Raw genomic sequence first — 27,169 nt, forward strand, 5'->3', positions numbered from 1 at the left:
GGAAGGGGCAAGTCTTCGCCCTACCCCCCACAAGTGAATCAATGGACTTCAATTCCTCACTTTCTACCAGCCTGAAACAACCAAATTCTCCCTGGTTCCCTGAAAAGACGGCATTTCAAGTGGCCCCTTTTGTCTGGTTTAGTCTCCAGGTGTGCTTTTTCTACTAGCTTACACTCACTTCTGACAAAATGACCTCCACCCCACCCCCTGCCGTCCCCCAGGAAATTCTGCCTAGGGTAGACGAAGCCCCATCTTTCCAAACAAACCTCCCCAGGATGTGCAGTGTGGAGAGGAACCTGGAACTGCCTTTCCAAAAGTTGCTTAATTGCCAAAGTTTCAAATACAGAATTACTCTGCCCAATCAAGTTCATAGAACCTTGAAATAAAACATGTTTTTCAGTATGTTCACACAAAGGCTAAATAGCACACCAGAGTTAATGCACAGATGATGATCTCCAAGGCCATATTAACATTGTGATTAGATTACAACATGTAGTGCCTGCCTTACATCTAGCAAGTTCGACAGGACACAAAACCGCAGTCAGCTGAACACAGAACAGCCCACCCCTGAAGTGGCTCCAGTAAGGACACTGAATTTCACAAATACGTGGCAGGTGTAACAAAGCTATACTGAAGAGCAACTTCAACACAGCAGATCCTCACTGCCACAGACATGGTCCACTTTTTTTGTATCTTTCCTTACTGGTTAATAGTTTAGGCTGAATTTTTAAGGATTTATCTTCATGACTTAGAAAAATACACTTGTCCTTTCTTGCTTTGATTCGGGTAGTACACAATCACAAAATTGAATAAGTCTCTTAAAAAACAAAAGTTCACAGATCCCATTGTGGAATGTTCCAGGAACCCCTCCCCGGGTAACGATCAGGGGATCTTCAACAGCTCAAGGAGTGCTCCAACGGCTCCAAAATAACCCTGGAAAAAAAGTACACCAAAAATGAGAGCAATTTTCCTTTGACTTACTTATATTACCATAAATATGATTACTAGTATTAAAGCCAACAGTGCCCTTAATTCCTGACACCGGTTCCTTGAGCACCCATTTTGCTGAGCCCAAGGCCAGCCTGGGAGCAGAGCAGCTCTGAGGAGCTCCCAGGCTGGGGAGGAAGACTGGATGTACAGGACACCCTGGCATGCCAGCCTGTGAGACCAAGGCCCATGGTTGGGGCTGCAGGAGCTCTGGGGCCCACACTGGCCCAGTTACCTCTGTGAGCGCCAACTGAGCGGTCTCCTGCAGGAATAGGATGGGAGAAGCTGCAGAGGCCTGGTGCATTTCCAGACAACTAAGGACTGAAGGGAGGATGGGACATGAAGTGCAGCAGAGCAGAAGAGCTGGGGTGGTCGGGGTATGCTGGTAACGTGGGGGAGGGGGAGCTGACAGGGCTGGGGATGGAAGGGAGACCGCGAAGAGGGGGAGGTGGATTCAAGACCTGCCTAAAGACGGGGAAGAAGGCAGCAGGGAGGTTCAGGTCTCTCCCATGCATCCAGTGACAGTGCCCCTGAGAACAAACAAGGACACAGGAGCAAGAGATGCAGTGAATAAGGAGGGGTTCCATCTGGCCTGGGCAAGGCCGAAGGGCCCCAGGTGGCCTAACAGCCACACCCAGGAAGTAACTGGATGTCTGGATCTGGAACAAGACCGTGGGCAGGGCAGCACTGGCAGGAACAGGCAGTGGAGGCATGGACAAGAGTGCCCTGATGCGACACTTGGTGGGGGGCACAGATGGGAAAGCACCATCTGCAGAACAACAGAGGAGCCAGCAGGGAGGGTGGAGGCATGGCTGGAGGAGGACAAGGCTGGACCATCGCCAGAAAGACTCAAAGTCAAATACAATCAAGAACCAAGACATTAAAACCCAGAAATAGAAAGAAAAAGAACTGAATGTAACAAAATATGAGATAAAACCCACGCTGGCAGAAAGGGCAGGACGGCAGGAATCAGAGCAGAGTAATCCTCCGATGGTCCAGAATCCATCAAGGTCTCCAATGGATGATCAGACAGCCAAGCACTTTCAGGAAGAGAGAAAGGACTGAAAAAGGAAAGTGGGAAGGAAGATCCTGAAAGGCCTGCTCGCAGACTGAGAAGGATGAGCTAAGAGGCTAAATATCAGAAGCAACAAAGAAACCAGTCCAGTTTCCCAAAGAAAGCTACTCCAAGAAACTTGTGGCCAAACATAAGAACAGCTGAAGCTGAAGCCTCTCCTCTCCCTGTTTCCTGGCTTAAAAACAGGCAGCCATAAACCATGTGTAATGAGAGTCGGCCCACAACCCCACTGGCCACCCGGCCGAGCAGGAGGAAGGGATGATGAGGAACCCCACCACCACCAGAGGACAGACTCACGGCTTTGTTTTCAGTGGCTTTTTTAATATACATATAAAGATTTTATTTATTCACAAGAGACACAGAGAGAGAGAGAGAGAGAGAGAGAGGCAGAGACAGAGGGAGAAGCAGGCTCCCTACAGGGAGCCCAATGCGGGGACTCCATCACGCCCTGAGCCGAAGGCAGATGCTCAACCACTGAGCCACCCAGGCATCCCTTTCAGTGGCTTTCTGTAACTTCTATTTTACAACAACAAAAGATGAGAAGTTAACCATTATAATGAGCTCCCCTGAAGACCAGGACCCAGCATGAAGCAGAAGCTAGTCAGCTGTTACAAGCTGCCAAATGCTGAGAACAGTACAGAAGGCTGACAGGAACCCAGACAAAGCTCTCACAGTAGTTAAACTGACTTCAGTGTGCGAACAGTTCTCAAGACCTCAAGATGCAGAGAGCCTAAAATATCAACGTTTTCCCTTAGCACAGTAGTCGACACCAGAGTCCAAGGCCTGGACACCATGGGAGGAGAGGCGGCAGGGCTGTGTCAGAGCCAGGGAGGAAAATGAAGTCAGCAGGCAGGAAGGAAGAAAACACGTCAAACCGAGGTTCCAGAAGGTGTTCAAACTTATGGTGTGAAGATTTAAAAAAAGACAAGTTAACCTAAGAAATGAATTCACGTTCCACCTACCAAACGGTTTTCAAGAGGTAGAAATGGAGGAGGAAAGTTCTACTATGATGTGAGATTAAAGAGTTTCTTTTTATTCTAATGTAAAGCAAAATAAAGGATCAAAGATCACAAAAAGATACATATAAAAGGTATACGCAACTTAATGATAATTTGGTACCAATTTATTAATAACATTAAAAGTAAGAAAATGTTTAAGGGTACAAACTCACAAGTGGTAAAGAAGCTGGAAGAGACCTGATGCCCAGCACCCCCACAGCAGCAGCGCACTGATCTCAGGCTGAGCTGCACGTGTGGCGGCACGTAATGCGTCACAGTAACACATACTCCTTCAACTTACACAATGCTACGTGGCAGATTCATTCAATTAGTTTTTAATAAAACACAGTTAAAAATTAGATGACTCAACATGAAGCTTTTGAAAAGGGGTATTTGTGCACTTTGAATTTTAACTCTGAACTGAAACCACTTAAAAAGGAAAAAGAGCAATTTTATAGGGAAAAGCAACCTTGGTGGCAGTTCAGATCTTTTTTTTTTTTTTTTTTTTTAAGATTTTATTTACTTATTCATAGAGACAGAGAGAGAGGCAGAGGGAGAAGCAGGCTCCATGCAGGTCCCCAGGATCACACCCCAGACTGCAGGCGGCGCCAAACCGCTGCGCCACCGGGGCTGCCCATGGCACTTCAGATCTTATTGTCAGTTCACGTAACTACTGGTAAAGTGAACGTGCATGAACAATTCTGAAGCCTTCATGAGAACACTATTTAAAATCCAACAACACTGGAAAGAAACCATTCCACAGCCCCACCACCAAGGGGACAGAAGAAAGGTCCCGCGCCCCAGCTAGGGTTCTTTTTTCACCCGAGCTGGAAAAACAGAAGGGCACCTTCCCACAGATGATACCAGGTTCAGTGATTCAATGATTCTCTTCCATTTTGTCATTTCTAGCTGGTCTAGGTGTTAAGTGTGGTTCTAACCTTGGAATATATTTTTGTTTGTTTTTAGAACATGCGTTTTAAATAAGTGGCCCAGGAACTCTACCAATACACAAAAACTGACATCAAAATGAAAAAAGCAGAACCCAGAGTAAATGCATTTACAAAATAAGCATAATAGGAAAAAATATAAAGAGAGTTCAGAAAAGAACATAACATTTAAGATATAGGTGTTCCTCAAGCTTCCTTTGAAACTGCTGAAGCTCACAATTAAATTAACCAAAAATTTCCCTTGCATTAAATCAGGTAAAAAATGGCTTTTGAATATTACAATCAAGGTTAAACCCTATATCATACTTTTACAAAAAAAAAAACAAAAACAAAAAAAACTGAAGTCTATTTCACGTTTACTTCAAGTTCCAAAACAGTGGGAACTGCATGCCCTGCATGTTAGTAACATATCCCAAGAAGTAAGTCTGCTTACCTCGTGTTCCGAAAAAAGTGCTTTCAACTGCCCCTTGGACCAATAATCCAAAGCATATGCCAAAAGTCGCATGGCGATCGTATTAATTCTCAAGAAATTTCCAACAAATACCACCTGGTTAATGTTCTGAGCACATCAAAAAAAGGCAATTAGTTTTCATCTTAACTTCTGTTCTCTTGTAAAAGCTACCCCAAAACAGAGCACTATGTGCATGGTCTTCAGCAGCAATTTGCTGAGCAAAAAATAAAAAAGTATTTACTTTTAATCCATTTAGTCCAAGGCTACTTAAACTTGAACCCAGACAACTCTGGACCCACTTCAAACCATGCCAGAAAATGTCACAAGAGAAAACAAATTAGGAAAACCATTTGTATTAAATATGACAAATAACTGCTATTAATGTTTTATACAGAAAAGTAAAAAAAAAAAAAAAAAAAAAAAGACCCCAATTCAAAGAAGGAAATTGACAAAAATATGCAAATTGTACAAGAAATACAATGGGAAAAAATTCAATCTCACCAGTAATCCAAAAAAGGAGCATCTTAAACCTATTAAAAGTTAGCAGAACAACTAACTGAAATTTCACCCCAACAATGAGCCCAGTTGTGGTAACTGATCCACTCATTCAGTGCTGAAGAGATCTGAATTAGTACAGCCCTTGTGCAAAGTGCCTTGGCAATACCTACCAAAACTCTTAAGTATGGTCATATTCTTTAGAGAATCTCATCTCACTCCAGAGTTATAAGTTCCTTATCAGGAATAAAATTCAACCAAAGAAAAGCTTCACACTTAAAAATGCCTTCCTGCAGAGCGATCACTGGCAAGCAACCAAATGCCCAGCTCTATGTGAATGATGATACAAAAACAAATCAAATATACAGCAGTGAAATTTTAAGTAAGTAAAAAATATAAAATGGTATGTACACCCACACAACTAACAGATCTTAGAATATATAAGTACAGGAAAAGGAACATGCAATAAAGGAAACAGTAACTTTAACATATTCAAATGAAGAATGCTTTTAATTACTTAATGCTGATACAGTTATCTTTTTAATTAAAAAATGAGACAATCCTTTTGTACCTTTCAAAGCCTCCTTAAACCGCATGCCTACATAATCAAACAGAGTATTTTGAACAAAATTGTGTAAATAAGGACAAGCTGTAAAGCTGCACCTCTGGACCCCCCAGGGAAGGCCATTCTCGGTTCTTTCATAGCCCTGTACAATGCTGCTTGACCTGAATGCTACAAGGCAGCACTGTAAAGAAGCTGAAAGCACAAAGACAGCTCTGCGGCGGTGGATGGGCACTCCTCGGCTGCCCAGTCTTCTCCAGCTTCAGCGACTTCCTCCAGGTGCCTTCCCAGGGACTCCAGGGCTCTATGTGGAGCATGGGACCTCAATCTGACATGGCTAGCCATCACCGCTACCCACAGTCCCCTTCACCCGAAGTTCTGACTGCCTTCCTACCTTCCTACTTTCTCCTCAAAAGATGTACTTTTACTTCTAGACAGTGGCAATATTATTTATCTTCACTGAGAAAAAAAAAAAAAAATCAGTGAAGTTTAGTCTACATTTGAAGAGCTTTAACTTCGCCAATGAAACAACTCCACCCCATACAACTACACTTAGGCACTGTCCGGATAAGACAGACGTTGTACACAAGGTGAGGCCCGCTTAGTAAGTTCTGCATTTTCCTCAGAGCATCTAAAGAAATCCACGTCCCCTTACTTCATTAAGGGCACACATTCTTGCTATTGAGCCAATGTTGTTGGTGATGGTGATCAACATTGCTCTGGCGAGGTCCTCTTTACTGACTGCCTCTCGCTTCTCCTTGCTCATCATGTTTCCAAAGCTGTGAAGGGAAAAAATATATATATATCCACCTGCTGAACCAAAGGCTACACAGCCCAACAGAACTTGAATGTTAACTCTACTAAGATAAATGTGACTTCTAGGGCTACATTGTTCAAATCTTCAAACTTTTTATTACAAAATAACAGAGCATCTGCTCAAAGAGTAATGCAAAAGCCCTCCAGTGTTGTGAATAAGCAAATGCCTTTCCCTCACAGATTCCAATAAAATCTAGCTTTGTTAACAGATCTTTGCACATCTAGTTAGATCTGATCAGATCCACACTAAGGCACCACGGCTCCTTCTGCAGTCAGGGACAGTTCCAGGAATTAGCAATTCATTCCCAAATGCACAGCCATCTTGCTTAGCTGAATGGTCACATTTGCTCTGGAAAACTGCTTCATCAGAGCAATACAAAAGCAGACAGTAAAGTACCAGAGTAAACTCCTTAAGAATTTCAGATTTCCCTGGAAGATAAAGTACTTCAAAGTACTTTACCAGCAGAATTGCTACATTAATAACTGTGAGCAGAACACAAACCCAATCAGAAACCAAAGTGAACAATATGCAAATGCCAAAAATCAGAACATAACATAGATAGCATTTACAAAGTCCTTGGAATTAGTCCACAAGCATGCTATGTATGCTCCTTTTCTATAATTAAAAATCACATTTCAATACAAAGAAAACAACTCTTTTTCTAAACAATCTAGAAATGAAATTTAAAAAACAGTTCCTGGGGCATCTGGGTGGCTCAGTCAGTTGAACATCTGATGCCTTTGGCTCAGGTCATGATCTCAGGGTGCTGGGATCCATCAAGCCTCTGGTCAGGCTCCCTCCTCAGCAGAGAGTCTGCTTCTCCCTCTGCCCACCCCTTGCTTCTCTCTCTCAAATGAATTTTTTTAAATCTTAAAAAGTAATTTAAAAATTAAAAACCATTTTATTTACAATGGCATCAAAGAGAATACTTAGAAATATATTTAACAAAAGTAGTATAACAACTGCACTGAAAATCACAGCTATAAAACATCAGTGAAAAAAAAGCAAAATTCTAAATAAATGGAAAAACACTTTATCTTAGATCAGAAGACTTGATAAGGTTAAGATGGCAATAACTCCCCAATGTAAGCTACAAATTCAGTACAACCCTATCAAAATCCCAGCTGCCATTTTTGCAACCACTGACAAGGTGATCCTAAAATTCACCCAGAGATTCAAAGTATTGATTCATGCCACCATATAGGTAAACCCTGAAAACATGCTAAATGGAAAGAAGCCAGTCACAAAAAACGCATATTATAGGACAAAATTTATATGAAGTGTCCAGAATAGGCAAATCTATAAAGGCAGAAAATATATTGTTTACCAAGGACTGAGGTGGGGAAATGTGGAGTGACAGGTAATGGACAGAAGGTTTCTTTCTGGGATGATGAAAATGTTCTGAAATTAGATTATGGTGATGACCGCACAATTTGGTAAATATACTAGAAACCACTAAATTTTACACTTTACACAGGTGACTGTAGAGTATGTAAACTATAGCTCAATAAACACTGTTTAAAAGAAAAAAGATACACCCAATATTTAGTATCTTATTCCTGTCTTTCTTAGAACACACACACCCCCTTACCTTGATGCCACAGCCCAGCCCGGCAGTCCAAACCTCTCATAGTCCCCTCCATAAATGTCTCGAACTAGTTTATCCACTTTGGTGCTATCTCCACGAGATGCCATTTCAAGAGCTTCTTCAAAAGTGGTACAGCCAGTAAGAAGACAGCAGAGACCAAAAAAAGTTCCTCCTCCAAGACTGATTAAAAACAAACAACACAGTATTTTAAAATTTTAAAAATAAGAACAGGAAGGTAGTATTTATGAGCCCAAAACCACGTTCATACATCAACCCACTCTTGTCCCAACCTAATTAATTGCGCAGATGCCACTGGCAGGCAAGTCTGTGGAAAGATAAAAAACAAGTTGCCTGTCATATACCTTGAGGTTACATATTCACGTGAGCCAACAAACGAAATAGCAAAACACAGGGCCCACATCTCTGCCCACGTCCCCACCCACGTCCCCAGTGCAGTTTGAGCATCTGCTGAGTGTGAGCAGCTTCGGGACCAGGTCCACCCACCATACCCAGGCCATGCTAGCACCTCCCTTCCTTTGTCTCTCCAAAGCCCTGGTCACCCTGGCTTATCAGCCCCCCACTTCACAAAGAATTCCTCCCTTAATGCGTTTTCTCCCCCAAAATTACTCATCTCATTTTTTAATTCACACCTGTTAAAAAAAAAAAAAAAAAAAAAAAACTGGTCTATCCCAATCCCCAGCTCCTTGTTTTGCTTCAAGTGATTCCTAATCCTTAAACTGCAACATATTCTTTTTTGCCTGCCACTTTTCTGCCACTTCTCTTCCCCTTTCAGTCTGCCCAATTATTTATCTGTTGCTGAGTACACCTCACCTTCTAGATCTCAAACCATCCGGTGGATGGGCGGGTTATGTGTGCACATGTGTACCTGTATGTATAAAATATAGGCCAGTTTCAAAGCTGGGTCTTGCCAAGACTTCTTTTTTTTTTTTTTTTAATTTATTTATTTGTGATAGTCACACAGAGAGAGAGAGAGAGAGAGAGAGAGAGAAGCAGAGACACAGGCAGAGGGAGAAGCAGGCTCCATTCACCTGGAGCCCGACGTGGGATTCGATCTTGGGTCTCCAGGATCGCGCCCTGGGCCAAAGGCAGGCGCCAAACCGCTGCGCCACCCAGGGATCCCCCTCGACTTCTTATAAATGCTACCTAGTAGCTTTGGCAACTTTACAATATGTGCACACAATACACTGACTGAGGACAGGGACTTTGGGCTCAAGGAGTCTGTCAATGAGATATTTTATGGAACTATAATAATGAAATCCTAAGCAATACAGATTTTTTAAAAGTAGGTCATGATGTGAGAATTTTCAAAGAGAAACTGCATTTGCTTGCATAATCCCAGAGAAAAAATTTTGACTTAATTTTAACAGATTCTTAAAAGCATATGGATACACAATACCTGAAAATTCACTTGTAACCCATTATGATATCAAGAATAAACAATAACCTTTACATAAAAGACCTACCTGGTACCCGTGACCCGCTTGTAATTATCTTTGGAATATACTGCTAAAATGCTAACCCCAGAGCCAATGTTCACCAGAAGCAGAGGGTATGGATTTTTCAAATCAAATGGTAACTTCTGACATTTTTCAGCATCAGCAGGGTTTTCAAAGTAATAGCACTGTGACCGTCCATTGAATCCAACAGAGTCAATGTATAAAATTCCTTTTACTAAACAATCTAGTTCATCAAGTTTGCAAAGCTGAAGGTCACCTATCTGTAATGAAATAAAAATGTATTCAGACTTTTTAACAAGCCAAACAAATAGAAACTGCTTAATAAGACATCCCTCCACATTAAATAAACCATAGAAGTGCTCACAGATGTGGATTTATAACACAATTCACAGAACAGACCTGAAGACAACAAACATCAGGATGGACTGACGAGACAGACCCAAATCCACCTCCCCCCCCCACCCCCGGAAACCACCACAACAGCGGAGACGCATGCCCAAACCCAAGCAGAGAAAGAGAGGTCTCACAAGGAATGTTGAGTCAGGAGCACAGGGGAGATCACAGCCCTGTAAGAAAGCCGACTCCAAGAAATTCAAGTGACTCAAACACCTGGTGACACACAGCAGGAACTACAAGGACTCTGATATCTGCCTTCCCGAAAGACCATCATCTTCAAGGTTATGGAGCAGTACCAAAGTAGGCCCCACTTTATTATTATCAAACAGACATCAAAGGGCTGAAAAGTGTCCAAATGGAAGACAAGATTTTTTTACTATCTAAACCAATTACAGCCCCTGAAGGATGAAAAGATTTTAGCAGTATAAAAATTTTAAACTGTTATCAATTTAATCCCATTTAAATAAAAGAATGATTATTCTTCATATTAGGGAGCACTGGAAAGCAATTAGAGTGAAGAGGACCTTCAATCAATTAAGAATGAAGTGGAAAAAAAAAAAAAAAAAAAAGAATGAAGTGGAAAGATCCCAAGACATGTTATCAAAAAAACAAGTTGAGAAACATTTCATAAGGATGATACCTGCCTGTTTTTTTTTTTTTTTAAAGATTTATTTATTTATGATAGACATAGAGAGAGAGAGAGATGCAGAGACACAGGAGGAGGGAGAAGCAAGCTCCATGCCGGGAGCCCGACATGGGACTCGATCCCGGGACTCCAGGATCGTGCCCTGGGCCAAAGGCAGGCGCTAAACCAGTGAGCCACCCAGGGATCCCCACCTGCCTGTTTTTAAAGCCAAGTTTATACACAAGTGTATGTGTCATACACAGTCATGCAAAGAAAACTAGAGACATATAAAGTTCTAACAATGGTGACTCTGGAGACACAGCATAAAGAACACCCCCAGGTCACTCCCTGGACTTCCAACCCACGTGACAGATTACGAGCACAAATGCTCCATACACATGACAAAGGTAAAACTGCTTCAACCCACTTAAGGCACCTATTTCTGTTTACAATCAGGTCTAGCCCCGCAAATTTCCCCCCTTTAATTCTACTCACTTGTCAATTTCTTCAGTTCCACAGCAGAGAGGGAAGTTAACAAATACCTTCATCTTAATCCTTAATTAATCCCTAAGTGAGAATATTAAATTACTCCTCTGACCAAACCCAAGCTCCTGGAGTGTTCATCACCATTCCTACTATACCTGCTCATGCCCTCCCTGCCGTCATGAATTCAAAACCAGCCTCCTGACACATGAATCTCAAGTGCCAGCATTTCCATTTCTAGCTTTTCATTTCATCACTTTTCACTGGTAGTCTACTGGAGCCCAAGTAGTTGGTCTCCTTTGTCTTCCTATAATTTCCTCCTTTTCCTTCCTATAATCCCTGTCATCCTGAAATGTCCTCTAATTCCTAATGAATCCCCATCTCTAAATGAAACAGGTGACTGAATGAACAGCTGATTTCACTAACACAAAGTACTGATAATGTATGAGCTACACCAACAAGCACACCCAAGTATGCTAGGAAATCTAATTCACATTAAAAAAGCAACAGGGTAAACTCAATATTTTAAAAAATATTTCACTGTGGTTTACTAAACACTAGTCACTCCTAATACACAAATAGCATTCTATGGGCATTTCACTTTCCTACGATTTTTCAAGGACAAAAATGGTGCATATAAAAGGAAACTCCCCCAGCCTAAGAACAAATTCCCCAGGTCTAAAATCCACTTTGCACCCTCCCCTTGAATTACCACACAATGCTGAACCTCTGGGAACAGCTGAATGGTTTGCAAATATGTTCCAAAGGGCATAAAGGGCATCTCCATTAGGATCCAGGGCCCACGGCAGCCTGGGTGGCTCAGCGATTTAGTGCCTGCCTTCAGCCCAGGGCATGATCCTGGAGTCCCACATCAGGCTCCCTGCATGGAGCCTGCTTCTCCCTCCTCCTGTCTTTGTCTCTCTCTCTCTCTCTCTCTCTCTCTCTGTGTCTATCATTCATAAGTAAGTAAGTAAATAAATAAATAAATAAATAAATCTAAAAAAATAAAATTAAAAAAAAAAAAGGATCCAGGGCCCACTATGAGGCTTCCACAAAGGAGGGAACCATCTCTCCTCCAGCTACACTTCCCTTTTACTCAGAGGTGGAAGAGAAACCACTGAAAACCAACCACCAAAAGAAATTCAAGCAGAGAATATAGAAACTTGTTAAAAAGAAATTCATGTCAATTCTGTATTATGGTCACTGATAAGAGAAAGACAGGAGACAGAAGACCAAGAAAGAGGACAAAGTCACAAACCATACGATGACACACAGAAAAAAAAAAAGGAAAGAATGACAGAGGCAAAGGCAGAACCTCTGGAATCACATTCTCATTAATGGCATTAAAAACATGGTCACTGAAGATATTTTCAATCTATAATGAACCCTGAAGGTCCAGGTCTTGGCCAACCCACTGGTCTACTCTCCCACCGACCCTACCCCCACATCCACCTCAAAGGACATAGCCTCAAGACCTTGCACAGTGTTCACTAAATGAAAAAATCAGATACCCACTGGCATCCCCAGGGTCCACACATGATTCAGAGACTCCTATGACAAGAGCACAAAACGCATCAGAAGGCATCTGGAGAGAGGAGGCTCCTCTGTTAACTATTTCCAACAAGCCCTAAGACCAAAATGCCACTGCTGTGGACCAGAGTTCTTTGGTTTTTTTTTTTTTTTTTTAATAGTAAACCTGCCAAGAAACAATGGAGGGGGACAGGAGAAATTATATAATAGACAAGACTGGAAACAATTTTATGACATGAAATGACATTTTAAAAATTATTTTTTAAATTTTTTTATTATCTTTTTAAGTAGGCTACACACCTAAAGGGGAGCTTGAATTCATGACCCTGAGATCAAGAGTCACATGTTCCACCGACTGAGCAAACCAACTGTCCCCAAATTATCTTTCAATGTCATTGTTGAAGACTTTTTTTTTTTAATAGTGATCTCTACACCCAACATGGGATGGGGCTCAAACTCACAACCCCAGGATCAAGAGTCTCATGTTCTCCCAACTGACCAGCCAGGTGCCCTCATCATTCAAGACTGAATGACATGTTCCTCATTAAGTAGTTCTTTGGTCTGCTTATCAAAGCTTTGCTACTTTTCCACACTGGAAGAACAAAATGCTATGCTTTCATTGCTGCTGATTCTCAACTTAGCTGAATCAGGCAAAAAATAAACTCCACAACAAGCTCTAGATGGCTAACCCCTGGCTACCACTCCTCTAGCTAATCTTAATCTGACTTAAGAAAATTCAAGTTCCATTAAAAACAGAAATGATTCCACCACTTGCTATTGGTATTATTTTTAACAATCAGATTATGCCTGGGTGGCTCAGTTGGTTGAGCACCCGGCTCTTGGTTTTCACTTGGGTCGTGATCTCATGGGTCACAGGTCGTGGGATCAAGCCCCATCTCAGGCTCCATGCTCAGCAGGGAGTCTGCTTAAAGATTCTCTTCTCCTTTCTCCCTCTGCCCCTCCCCTGCACATGCTCATACACACACTTGCTCTTTCAAATAAATAGGTAAATCTTTTTTTAAAAAAATCAGATTACCATAAACTGTATATAAGCTGCAAAATACATACTGTGAGAAAATCCTGCTCAAATTTGTACGCTCCACCTCCAGTGGCACAAAAGACAGTGTGGAGACTTGAGAAGTTTTTATCTCTGCCCATCTGAATAAAAGCAGGCATGTCATGAGTGGGAAAGCGTATAAAGTGCAGATTGCCCTTGCGTCCACACAGAGTCAGGTCCTTCAGTTCCAGGTGCACATCCCGAATACCTGTGGACCCATAAGCCACATTGGAGGTCAGGTACTTCCGAATGCTTTTAAGACTTTCCACCTCTTCCTCCTCTTCTTCAGCAGTGATGTCTTTGGGCTCAAAATAAACCAGCTTGACCAGGGTTCCACCAATATCCAAGCCAAACCATGGAAAAACTAAATGGAGAAAATAAAAAAAAGAACTTTTTTAATGAAAACTAAACATAAATGTACTAGATTAGCAAGCTATTCATACCTTGAGGTTTCCAAGGACTATAAATATAAAAAGGGATTTGGGAAAAGAAATAGGATTCTGATTTGGAAACACAGCTTTAAAAAAAAAAAAACCACAACGATCAGGAAAAAAAAAATCAGATTATTGCGCCAATCAACCCTCTTGTACAAATAAGCCTAAACTGAACTATGAAATATTTAAAAATAACAAAATGACTACCTCAACTCTGGGGGAGGGGGATTGAGAATGAAAATCTACATCCTAAAAAAAAAAAAAAAAAGAAAATCTACATCCTTTCCCTTGGCTTAAAGAAGAAATGTTAAAACTTTTCAGAGCTCCAGTTTATTTTTTAATTTTTTTTAAGATTTATTTATTTACTCATGAGACACAGACTGAAAGAGAGAGGCAGAGACACAGGCAGAGGGAGAAGCAGGCTCCTCGCAGGGAGCCCAACGTGGGATTCGATCCTGGATCCCAGGATCACAACCTGAGCCAAAGGCAGGCACCCAACCACTGAGCCACCCAGGTGTCCCAGAGCTCCAGTGTAATAAGCAACCTGGGGTAGAGGAAATTCCCACGTAACACGTAAGCTCCAATGGTCAATTTGTCTCTTGAAACTTGATGTCCCCAAAATAAAAGGTTTCAATGGGATAGGCATTTCAGAGTTACAGGTGTTCCCAAAAAATCCTTCCCAAAAAATGGCTTCGGGAGATCAGATCAAGGTGGACTGCACAGACATGCATGCCTTGGCTCCCAGCTTAGACCATAGAAATTCTAAAGATAGAGCTTTACTGATATATTATTTTCCAAAATAGTTCTGGGAAACAAGAAATGATACAATCAGCAGAACTAAGTTGATAGAGGCATTAACTGTCCAGAACCATCAAAAGAGGAATGCTATAAAAATTGGGAGCAGCTATGAACATTCAGAACGCATAGGGGTGCTCCACCAACATGTACATAGGGGTGGCTGCCATAGGGAAACAGGGGCAGGCTCTGTGGTCATGGATGATCTGGTGGGGAATGCATCTGGCACAACTAGACAGACCAACTACTTCCCCATCTCCACCGTCCCTGCTCTTTGCACCCCACCTCCACCCCGCCAGGCAAAGTCTTCAATAAACACAGGCACTTAAGCCAAAAACTCAGAATGGCTCCCAAGTAGCTACTATCACTCAGAAGAAATGAGGAGCCCCTATATCTAGCCATATATCCATACAATCCATCCTGAGACACAGGTAAAGAGACATTGCATCTACTGACAGAACAGCAATCCTCAAAATAGAGATGATCACTTTACAAATTAGGATCACCAAAAGGGAAATCTAGAACACAAAAATGAGAAACTAAACATCTGAAGAAAGAATTGCAGGAACAAACAGTAGACTTAAAAATAATCATGATTATCTTCAGAGATAAAATGAGATCTGATCCATGAAAAATGAATAAGCTACCACAAGGAAAAATCAGAAATTAAGAAATGTTGGTCACCTGTGGCTGTGACTGCAAGAATCTACATGTGATAAAATTATACAGAACTAAATATGCATACACAAAAGAGTTTATATAAAATTGATGAAATCTAAGTAAAATCTGTGAACTGTATCAATGTTAACTTTTCAGTTGGGGGGAGGGGAGTGAAGCTTTCCAAAGAAAAAAAAAAAAAAGGACAAACTACTATATACTTAACAGATGAATCATAAAAAACAAGCTAAGTAAAAGAAGCCTTGCACAAAAGGCTACACACCATATGACTGAATTTACATGAAACTCTAGGAAACACAAAGCAATCATTTCTGCATTTGATAGGAAGTAGATCTTGGCTAGGGGAGGAAGGGAGGGAGGGACTGTACAGGTACAGAAGAAAACACTGCAGTGCCCAAATCTTGACTGTTGGAAAGATTTGAGGGGAAAGCTTCACGGGTGTATACAATCTGTCAAAATGTATGGAACTGTACACTTGAAATGGGTACAGCTGCTTGTGTGTAAATTATACCTCAATAAAGAGTTTTATAAAAGAGAAAAAAAGGAACAAATCTATTTCCAAAATAAAACTCACAGATATATTTAACAGCAAAATGGGCACAGAAAAAATAAATGGAAAACAAAAGCAAGAAATTCTCCCAAAATGCCTCTCAAATATAAAGGAAAGGTAAATATATACAGAAATACAAAAAAAAAGAAAGAAAGAAAGAAAAAAGAAAAAAGAAATACAGAACCAGGAAGTCCGGTATATACCTTCTCTGAGTCCCAGAAATTTCCTGGGGGAGACAGGGAGTAAAGACATAAATCTTCAAGTTCACTAAGTGTTAAGAGGAATTAATGGAGAAAGGACAGACTTAAGACACATGCTATTGAAAAAGTCATGAAATCAGGACGCCTGTGTAGCTGAGCTAGTTAAGCGGTTAAGCAGCTGCTGGCTGCCAGCTGCCTTCCAGCTCAGGTCAGGTCATGATCTCCAGGTCGGGCCCCTTGTCAGGCTCCCCAGGGGAGTCGGCTTGTCCCTCTCCGTCTGACCCTCCTCTGCTCATTCTCTTGCTCTCTCTCAAAAAATTGAATAAAATATTTTTTTAAAAAATTTTTAAAGAAATAAAGAAATCCTAAAAACTTCCAAAAAAAAGAACTGAATTCCTTCAAAGATACACAAATCACATAAAAGTGGAATTAGATTTTTCATCACCAACACAGATGCTAGAAGACACTGGAGCACTGGCTTCAAGGTTAAAAGGAAAAAGATTTTGAAACATATCCAGCAAAATCAGCTTTCACGGAGGAATGCAAAAGAAATTTATTTTTAAGATTTATTTATTTAGGGGATCCCTGGGTGGCTCAGCGATTTAGCGCCTACCTTTGGCCCAGGGCACGATCCTGGAGTCCTGGGATCAAGTCCCACATCGGGCTCCCAGCATGGAGCCTGCTTCTCCCTCTGCCAGTCTCTGCCTCTCTCTCTCTCTATCATAAATAAATCTTGGGATCCCTGGGTGGCGCAGCGGTTTGGCGCCTGCCTTTGGCCCATGGCGCGATCCTGAAGACCCGGGATCGAATCCCACATCGGGCTCCCTGCATGGAGCCTGCTTCTCCCTCTGCCTGTGTCTCTGCCTCTCTCTCTCTCTCTGTAACTATCATAAATAAATAAAAATTTTAAAAAAATAAAAATAAATCTTAAAAAAAGGATTATTTATTTATTGATTGATTTTATTTATTTATTCGAGAGAGAGAGGCAGAGGCAGAGGGAGAAGCAGGCTCCATGCTGGGAGCCTGATGTGGGACTCAATCTGATCCCAGAACTCCAACTCCAAGATCCAGCCCTGGGCAGAAGGCAGGTGCTCAACTGCTGAGCCACCCAGGCGTCCTCAAAAGAAATTTTCACACATGAAAGAGCTCAATGTTTACTAGTCAAAAACCTTCTCTAATTAGTAAATGCATTCCAATATTACAAAGAACCCAAAAGGTATGAGCGCTTTAAGAAACAATGATAAGCAAAGGAAGCAGCAATACATGTGACTTTCAAAAAAGTCAGCAATCTGGACTAAAATACATGATTTCAACACAGGAAGTTGAAGAAGGAAGAGAAAGGAGAGGGAAGTGAAGCAAACTGCAGGTTCTGTCTTGATGGAGGAAAGAAGACACACATTCTGATTAATTCTAAATAAAAAGAAAGAAGTGATGGTTTAAATGCATCAAAATTTACAGGTAACTCCAGAAGAAAAAAAAAATGAACATATGACCTTCAAACAACTATGGAAAAAAAATCAGTTCAAAAACAAAAACAGGGCAGCCCAAGTGGCTCAGCGCTCAGCGGTTTAGCGCCTGCCTACGGCCCAGGGCATGATCCTGGAGTCCCGGGATCAAGTCCCACATCGGGCTCCCTGCATGGAGCCTGCTTCTCCCTCTGCCTGTGTCTCTGCCTCTCTCTTTCTCTGTGTCTCTCATGAATAAATAAATAAAATCTTTATTAAAAAAAAAAGATTTCTTTGAGAGAGAGTAGTGAGCATGCACACAAGTGGGAAGGGCAGAGAAAAAAGGGAGAGAGAATCTCAAGCAGACTCTGTGCTAAGCACAGAGCCTGATGCAGGGCTCGATCTCATAAGCCTGAGATCACAACCGGAGCTGAAACCAAGAGTTGGGCAATCAACTGCACCACCCAAGTGCCCCAAGCAGAAGGGCATTATTAAAAATAAAAGCAAGATGTAAATGAAATTAGAAAACACCATCACCATCATGAACAAAGCCACAGTAGAGCTGATCAATAAAATCAAGATTTTAAAAAGCCATTAAAACAGACAAATTTCTGGTATCCAAGAAAGAAGATACAGCTTTTCCTTAAAAAAAAATAATAAAAAATTAAAATAAATAAATTCAAAGTTAAAAGAGTATATACCCATGGGGCACCTGGGTGGCTCAGTCGGTTGGTTAAGTATCTGCCTTCAGCTCAGGTCATGATCCCAGCATCCTAGGATGGAGACCCAAATCCCAGCTCAGCAGGGAGTCTGCTTCTCCCTTTCCCTCTCCCCTGCTTTTGTGCTCTCTCTTGATCCCTCACTCTCAAATAAATGTTTTTTTAATCAAAAAACAAAAGCACTGAGAAATTTTAAAAAGATGTCAAAGATCCATCACCTAAAGAACAAAAAAAGCACCAAGTCCTAATGGTTTCCAGGCAAACTTTTAAGAGCTTCTAGAGCACAGAAAAATCTAAAAAGATTCCTAAGTCATTCTAACCTCATATCAAAACTAGAAAAAAAAATATCTCACAACAAATTGTATTAAATTATTAAACAGGGGGACCCCTGGGTGGCTCAGCAGTTTGGCGCCTGCCTCCGGCCCAGGGTGTAATCCTAGAGACCTAGGATTAAGTCCCGCATCAGGCTCCCTGCATGGAGCCTGCTTCTCCCTCTGCCTGTGTCTCTGCCTCTCTGTGTGTGTCTCTCATCAATAAATAAATAAAATCTTTTTTAAAAAATACATAAATAAAAATTATTAAACAGCAGAATACAGTTATGCAGGAGGAGTAATACATCATGGTCAATAGAGATTTTTCTCAGTACACAAATGATGTTTTTTTCTTTCTTTTTTTTTTTTTTAAGATTTATTTATTCATTCATGAGAGACACACACAGAGAGGCAGAGATACAGGCAGAGGGAGAAGCAGGCTCCTCGCAGGGAGCCTGATGCGGTACTTAATCCCAGATCCCTGGATCATGCCCTGAGCCAAAGGCAGAGGCTCAACCACTGAGCCACCCAGGCATCCCCAAAAGATGGTTTTCACATTAGAAATTACCTCAACAGAGTCCAAAAAATTAAAATTAAGAGTATCAATTAAAATAACAGAACAGAAAAAAAAAAAAAAAAAAAGCCTGTAAAATAACAGAACAGGGCAGCCCCAGTGGCTCAGCGGTTTAGTGCCACCTTCGGCCCAGGGTGTGATCCTGGAGACCCAGGATTGAGTCCCACATCCGGCTCCCTACATGGAGCCTGCTTCTCCCTCTGCCTGTGTCTCTGCCTCTCTCTCACTCTCTATCTCTCATGAATAAATAAAATCTTTAAAAAATAAAGTAACAATAAAAAAATTTTTAGTATGTGGATAAAAAAAATATACAAATACCAATAGCTTTTCCTATATAATAAGCAAAACCCAACAAGAAAATGACATGGAAAATGTCACATATAACAATACCTAGAAATAAATCTTAAAACTATGTACAATCACTATTAAAATAGTGTACTGAAAATCATAGCAGTGTAAAGATGTACATTGTTCCAGGAAAAAGCATTGAGTATTACTAAAATGTCAATTCTCTTGACTAATGTCAAGTTAGTCTAACAATGTCAATGCAATTCTAAAGAGAACACTGTGATTGACTGCCCCCAGCAGCCATTCCACATCAGTCCCAGGGATAGTCCTCAATCTTTTTTCACACCTACAAAAATTCTACGGACAGGCCTAACCCAGCCTGGCACAAGTCATGAAAGTCTGTCCCTGGCACTTACAAGAAAAGTTTCTTCACTTAAGAACACAAGAGCACTGAATATAATGGCAGCAAGGAAATTTGATTCCTGTTTTTCTATCTGCAGCACCATTCTTTAACTATCAACTGCCAACCTTGTGTTTACCAAAGACACAGCACTCCACCAACAAACATATCACATCAACAGGGTTGAAACCTGAAGGTTTGGACATATCTAAGACCAATGGAAGACTGTAAATTAAGCTTTACTCCCATTTCTTTAAGAAACTGAAACATTAATATATGGCTATTATATTTTAAATGATCATCTATTAACAGCCAAGCACTATATTAGACATTTGACTATATTAGCTTATTTAATGTTTGCAACAACCATATAAGGCAATTACTATAATCATCCCACTTTACAGAATAAAAAATGAAACTGTAGGGGCATCTGGGTGGCTCAGTCAGTTAAGCAACCAACTCTTGATTTTGGCTCAGGTCATGATCTCAGGGTCCTGGGATTGAGTACTGCGTCCAGCTCCACATGGGGTGTGGAGCCTGCTTAAGATTCTCTCTCTCCCTCTCCCCCTTCACCCCCCTCCAAAAAAAGCAAAATAAGAAGACAGAAGTGCAAAAGAGCCCAACGTCACAGTCAAGAAAAGGCAGAGGTGGGACTCAATCTTAGACTTGCTAAAAAGCCTCTTTCCACAAGTACCTATACAAACCTAAGAGCACAGAACACATATAAATAAAATTAAAAAGCAGTTGAGTAAAAATCACTTACTTAAATAATTAGGAGGATCGACAATATATATAAAGAAAAATAAGGAGGGATGCCTGGGTGGCTCAGCAGTTGAGCGTTTGCCTTTGGCTCAGGGCAGGACTCTCGAGTCCCGGGATCAAGTCCCACATCAGGCTGCCTGCATGGATCCTGCTTCTCCCCCTGCCTAGGTCTCTGCCCACCTCTCTCTCTCTCTCCCTCACTCTCTCTCTGTGTCTCTCAAGAATAAGTAAAATCTTAAAAAAAAAAAAAAAAGGCTTAACCAAAACTCAGTTCATATGCTCATTATAGCCATTAACCACTTCAGGATTTTTCTGTGTACTCATCAAACCATTTACATATCCAAGAATGGAGAAACACTGAGAAGCATGGGAGGTCCATTAAACACAGGTTCTCTGATAATGGCTGTGAGAATTGTGTCGGACCACAAAATTTTATTTCTCAACATTCAGCCTGTCCAAAGGGGTTTAGATTCCTATCACTGTCAGCAAGAGTGCCCCAGATATTATAATATAATGAACACTGTAATAAGCTTTCCAATACTTGTTCAAAACACTGTGCTTCTGGTGGGAAAAGTCATGGAAAAAGGAACTTTTGCTATATCACCACATTCTTCCTATCTCACCAACAGAACACCTATTTATCACTTCTAATTAGTGAGTCATACCATTAATTTTAGTGCATTTGCAACCCTTAGCCTATTTCCTGATGTAAGGCCTCATGGTACTCAATCTAGACAATCCATACTTGACTTAGGACACATTTCTAGAAAGAATTTACTCTCCATCACAGGTTTTACGTAAAACCATCTGTAGCATCATGTCTGTCTCATAATGGTTCTCAACAATTGAAATGCCTTCCAATGGAAAATAAATGGTTTATAAAAGTGTTCAATTTTCCAACATTACAACTACATCTTTACCAGACCACAACTGGTTAAGATATTGCAAACCCAAACCTCAAGGCTGGTCTATGCAGCAATCCTTGGCCCCACCTTAAAAGACATACTTTAATAATAATTATTCTTATTCCCAAAATAGTTTTAACTTGGTGACTAGATCCTTATAAAATATTATATATTATCAAACCACCAGACTCAATAATAAATTCTACATTCAGGAAATATAAACACACAAAACCTAATAAACTACTTAGAAACTAAAGATGGCTTCCACTTTTAGAAAGAAAACTTCAAGCCATTATTTAGAAAAGGGGTCTTCACATGGTAGTCAGTCTTACTGACATAAACTGATAAAGAACATAATACAATGACAAAGAACAGTACCTAAAAATAAAGATACCCCATGATATGAACCTGAAAAATGCTCACTAGGTTATAAATTTAAGCCCAATAAACATCACTGTTCTTTTAAATGACCAGTCAAAATAACTATTCTTTTCTAACAGCCTACAGTCTATTGTATTCCTTCTCTCTCCTTTTAACATGTGTTTAAGCAAAAGATTTTTAATAGTATACATCACTTCTTGCATACGATACCCCAGTAGATAAAAAGAGGGCAGGGATACCAACACAGAACAAACATATTGCCTAAACGCATGATTCATACATATAGCCCCTAAAATAACATACCGTACCATTTTACACAGCTGCATAATTGGACTATTTTTAGGCCCTGCTTAATGCTTCACATTTGTTGTACATCCAGAATGAAGGGCCAAGTTACTTTGATTTCATTTAGATTTAAAGTTGATAAAGAGGTTAAAAAGCATCCTTTCCCATTCTGTCTCTCAAAAACAGGCTATAAAGCAACAGAAATCTTTTTTCCTGAGCTCCTAACAGGCAGCCTTTCCTAATTCCCCAGCTGAAGATGAAACACTGTACCTAATAAGGGGCAGTCTCCCAGGGCCCCAGCACCACCAATTCCATCCTGCCAATACTGATGCTCCCCAAAAGCCAAGGATAACCAATCCATTTGCCAGGCTAGTATCGTCAAGTTACAAACAAAAGCTTTATTTTCTAGATCAATGGCGGTTAAGGATACTCCATGACTGGTATGAGTCCAAAAGCAGTATGTCCCAAAGATCTCTCTGGCGTGCTACAACATGCTTGAGAGTCCCCTGCAAAGATCCAGCTCATGCCCCGACCCACAAGGCACTCTCATCGCAGGTTCCCACACCTCCTGCACATCTGCTGCACATGTGGGACCCTCAATTAAAATACATGTTCTCTTGTTACATGCCTGTACACATTTGTCAAAATTGCACATTTTGCTGTATGTAACTATGCCTCAATAAAATTTAAAAGGTTAAACAGATGTTTAGACTCTTGCAGACCTGAAGGGTTTTTTTTAAGCTTCTGAGTGATTCCATGCGAGAACTGCTCTGCATTACACTGCATGTACCTTCCCCCACTCAAAAATGGGAAGAGTCAAGAACACTGGTCTGAAGTCAGACATCTAAAAAGACAGCTCCATTATCAACTCACTATTATGCCCTTGGACAAAGGACAAATTTCACTAACATTGTTTCTTCATCTGGAAATCCAGGATAAAAAAATACCTACCACACAGGATAGCTGTAAGACTTGAATGATATGTCTATAAAATATACAGCAGTATCTAACATAAACAAGTAAGCACTATATAGCTATCATTAGCATCTTTGTTTCCATCATGTTAAATCATTCTTTACTTGGTATTTCTCTCAATCTCTCAATCTCTCAATCCTCAATCCTAGGAGACAGTCCACCTAATCTAAAACTTCCAAAGAACTTCTTAGCCAGAGACATGCCTAGCCTCCCTAATGCCTGTGTTAAGTCCAGGATGAGAACAGGTTTGAGAATCACACTGCTCTAGGGAACATGTGTAGCAAACAGGACTGCAACCAGGGCCCACAAGAATTCCTAAAATAAAATGAGTAGCTCCTTCTAGTTTCAAATGACAACTAGTCTCCTTCCTTTAGACAAGTATTGTAAGGACATCAGAACCGGGCTTGTTAATCTCAAAAGAATGGTGGCACCACCCTATACCCAACTTTCCCAAAGATAAAATCAGAGATTTAGTCTTTTTTCAATTTTCTCAAAGTTAAAAACCATTCTTGGAGGGTTCAGCAATCAACAGGATGCCTCTCCATCTAACAGGTACATCCCTGAGTAGTAAAAGAAAAAACAAATGGAAGAACAATACTTTGTTTATTTCTTTGGCAGGTCTCATTACCTGAGAGAGAGCTTTCATGATTTATCACAGAAAGCAGTAAAGGGAACCATGGCAAATATCAGACATAAAAACAAAAAATAAGTCCTACAACGTATTTGTCTTCGTTCCTTAAAAGACATCTCAAAATCACCTTATATGCTACCCCATTCCCCATTATAGTCTAAACCAGAGTTTTCCAGAGCTGTCTAAGCCACCTGTACCTACACAATACGACTTTTAAAATGCAGCTTCTTAGAACTCTCTCCAGATTCTGATTTTTAAAAAAAAGTTGGACCCACGGAATCTTCATTTTTAACTTCCAAGGTCATTTTTATGTTCAAAATTTGGAAGCACTTCCACAGTAGCTAGAAATTTTCACCACCAGGTAAACCTTGAATACAAAAGATGAAGATTATGCTTGGATTTAGAGCAATGAAGAAACAGCTAACAGAATATGAACAATTTAATAAAGCACAGTGGTTAAAGAGGATGTATGAAGCTGGACTTCCTGAATTTACATCTCTATTCCACCTCTCAAAAGCCATTTTACAAGAGGCAAATGTGCCAGAGTTTTTTCATCTGTAAAATGAAATACTACCACCTACCTCAGAGTTATGAGTACTAATGAGTCATTAAAGCTCTCAGAAGAGTTCAAAAAAAAAAAAAATTTTTTTTTGAGGAGTGCTACCCTTGAATTTTTTTTTTTTAAAGATTTATTTATTATAGACAGAGAGAGGCAAAGACACAGGAGGGGGGAGAAGCAGGCCCCATGTCAGGAGCCCGAAGTGGGACTCGCTGGGTGGTTCAGAGGTTTGGCGCCTGCCTTTGGCCTGGGGCGCGATCCTGGAGTGCAAAAATTTTTAAGAGTACCTGAACACTGCAAACACCCAAAATACAATACTCACTTAGAATCCTTATGGCTGGGGATCCCTGGGTGGCTCAGCGGTTTAGCACCTGCCTTCTGTCCAGGGCGTGATCCTGGAGTCCCGGGATCGAGTCCCACATCAGGCTCCCAGCATGGAGCCTGTTTCTCACTCTGCCTGTGTCTCTGCCCCTCTCTCTCTCTCTCTGTGTATCTCATGAATAAATAAATAAAATCTTAAAAAAAAAAAAAAAAAGGAATCCTTATGGCCAATGGCCAAAAAGAGCTGGCTGCACGGCTGGGATTCTTATTTGCTAAGTCTCTGGAATTTACATCCATTTCTAACAATGTAGTACAAAACCATTAAGGAATATTGTACATTGCTTAAAAATCAGATGCTTCTCAAATAAAAAAACAGACCAGGTAACTGGCTCGAAAAATGATATAGGTTGAAAGCAGTTAATCCCTCTTCCAATAGAAAAGGACAAAATAATCGAGACTCCCAAATTTTTCACAGCGAAACAGGGCTACATTTAACATTTAATCATCCAACCGCAGAAGATAAAAGTAAACCAACCAGGTGGTTGGGCTAAGATAGAAGATAAAGACCTCACACTCATCCTGCCACTTTCCCTCACTCTTATAATCTGCATTTAAAACAAGCTGATTTCCTGAAAGAGAAATTTGGCAACGACAGAAAAAAAAATCTAACCCTATGTAAAATGACACTATGTGATAAAGCTCATACTAGAGTATTAAGACAGTGGATACTTTCAACAGTAGCAAGGGCTGCTAGACAAGAGCACCTGAAACGAAGACCTGAAAAGCAAAGGAAATATCTGGACTAGACCACAATGCAGAAAAAGCAGCCTGATAATAAAATGAAGAAACGGATTCTCCGGAAAGAGCACGTGCAACTGCCAAGGCGAGATTCCCTCAAAAGATAAAGCCTTCATGCCCAGAATGCTACAGTCCTGAATCGTGAGTATCAGCAAATAAATGCAAAGAAAACAGACGTATCTGGCGAGAAATGACCCGAATTCTCACGGGAGGAAAAGCAGCCAAAGCTTAAGTGCACAGAATACGGAATCCAGTTTTAGGCCTGCAAGCAACTCAAGGGCCAGTGAATCATTTTCCAGGAAGCCTGAAATCTTCAGATTAAAGGGATTGGAAACCCACGGAAGACAGACATTGGCGATTCAAAGGATTGAGGGGGAGGGGAGGCGGTGGAAAGAGTCAAAAGCAGCCTACCCAGGGATAAAATCACGTGACTCGCGGGCAAAGACTACCCAAGGAGCCAGGAGCTAAGGGGCGGGAGAGTCCTGGGTAAAGCCCCTCCACTTCCCTAACCCGGGAGCGCGGACCAATGCGCGCGAGGGCTGGGGGCGGGCGGGGCCCGAATCCCCGATCCCCCGAGCTTGCACCCAAGGCCTCCAGTCGGCTGACAGCCCCTGCACCAACCTGGGGCCACCGTGCGGGGGCACTGTCCCCGCACCGGCGCGCGGGAAAAACGGCCGCCGGGCCGGAAGGGGGCAGGGCGAGTCGCGAGGACGACCCGCCGGGCACTTACGCTGCCGCTTCTTCCTAAGGCTTTCGACGCGCTGGCGGGAGACCGAGGGGGCGCCGCTGTAGGAGCCAGGCCGGCTTCGCCGAACGCCCTCCGCCGAGGCCGAGGCCGAGGCCGAGGCGCCGACGGGGGGCTCCGACGCGCTGCTCGCCCGGCGCCGCAGCAGCTCCCGCCGCCGCCCACCAGGCCCTCCGGGCGCCGGCTCCCCCGCCGACGAGGCGGAGGCGTCGGCCGCTCTGCCGTGGCGCTCCGTGGCCATGCCGAGCCGGCCCGCTCCCATCCGCAGCAGCCACCGCTGCCGCCCGAGCCAGGCCCCCAGCGCCGAGCCCCTCGTCGCCTCCTCCGCGGCAGCCCAGCCCGAGCAGAAGCGCACCCTCCGCCGGCCGCCTCTTCCGTTGCGCCAACGCGCAGCAAGCCAATCCGCATAGGCCGGGGGCGGCACGACGGCCTCGCGCCCAATCGTCTCCCTCCCTCGAGGCGGATCGACCGCGCCTCCGTCCAATGAAAGGCTCCCGGGCCGGGGCGGGGCGGAGAGCGGCGGGGGAGGGGATCCGCGCTCGGCCGCTGAGAGGCGGTGTTGCCGAGGGGAGCGTGATGGCGGCGCCGCCCAAGGTGGGTGGAGGGGCCGGCGCGCCCGCCCGCGCAGGTGGACGGACAGGTGCGCGCCCGGGCCTCCGCGGCCCCCGCCCCCCCCCCCCCCCGCCGCGGCGGGGCTCTCGCGGCCCGCACCCTCCTCCCGCCCAGCGCTGTGCCCCCCGGCGTCTGGCCGTTGGCGGGGAGGGAGGCTTGAACCGCGGCTGACCTTAGCCTTTGTCCGTCGCCTCGGTGCCGCCGTTGCCGTCGAGACCGCCAGCCCCTCCGCGCTACATTTTTTTTTACCACCGCTCTGTCCCCCAGCGCGGCCACGGGCGCGTCAGCGCCGAGCCCCGCGCCGTTCCGCCT

At 42.4% G+C, this 27,169-nt stretch overlaps 1 protein-coding gene across 7 annotated transcripts; it reads right to left on the bottom strand.

The window, feature by feature from the left end:
• Positions 1-366: 366 nt before the first annotated feature.
• On the bottom strand, positions 367-27,169 carry PANK2 (pantothenate kinase 2). 7 transcript variants are annotated; one of them, XM_049100718.1, is made up of 7 exons: positions 26,122-26,250; positions 13,501-13,853; positions 9,405-9,658; positions 7,924-8,100; positions 6,171-6,294; positions 4,441-4,566; positions 367-933 (listed from the first exon to the last, which is right to left on the bottom strand). In XM_049100718.1, the coding sequence occupies exons 2-7, from the start codon at positions 13,606-13,608 to the stop codon at positions 883-885; spliced, it is 840 nt and encodes a 279-aa protein (XP_048956675.1). In that variant the 5' UTR covers positions 13,609-13,853; positions 26,122-26,250; the 3' UTR covers positions 367-882. The 7 variants fall into 7 exon arrangements, 5 of the variants coding, with proteins under 5 accessions (XP_048956675.1, XP_035561982.1, XP_048956677.1 ...); XM_035706087.2 differs by lacking the exon at positions 367-933 and adding an exon at positions 5,127-5,282; XM_035706089.2 differs by lacking the exons at positions 9,405-9,658; positions 26,122-26,250 and adding an exon at positions 27,030-27,169.

This window comes from Canis lupus, chromosome 24 (genome assembly GCF_003254725.2).
Source record: "Canis lupus dingo isolate Sandy chromosome 24, ASM325472v2, whole genome shotgun sequence".
NCBI classification, from domain to species: Eukaryota; Metazoa; Chordata; class Mammalia; order Carnivora; family Canidae; genus Canis; species Canis lupus.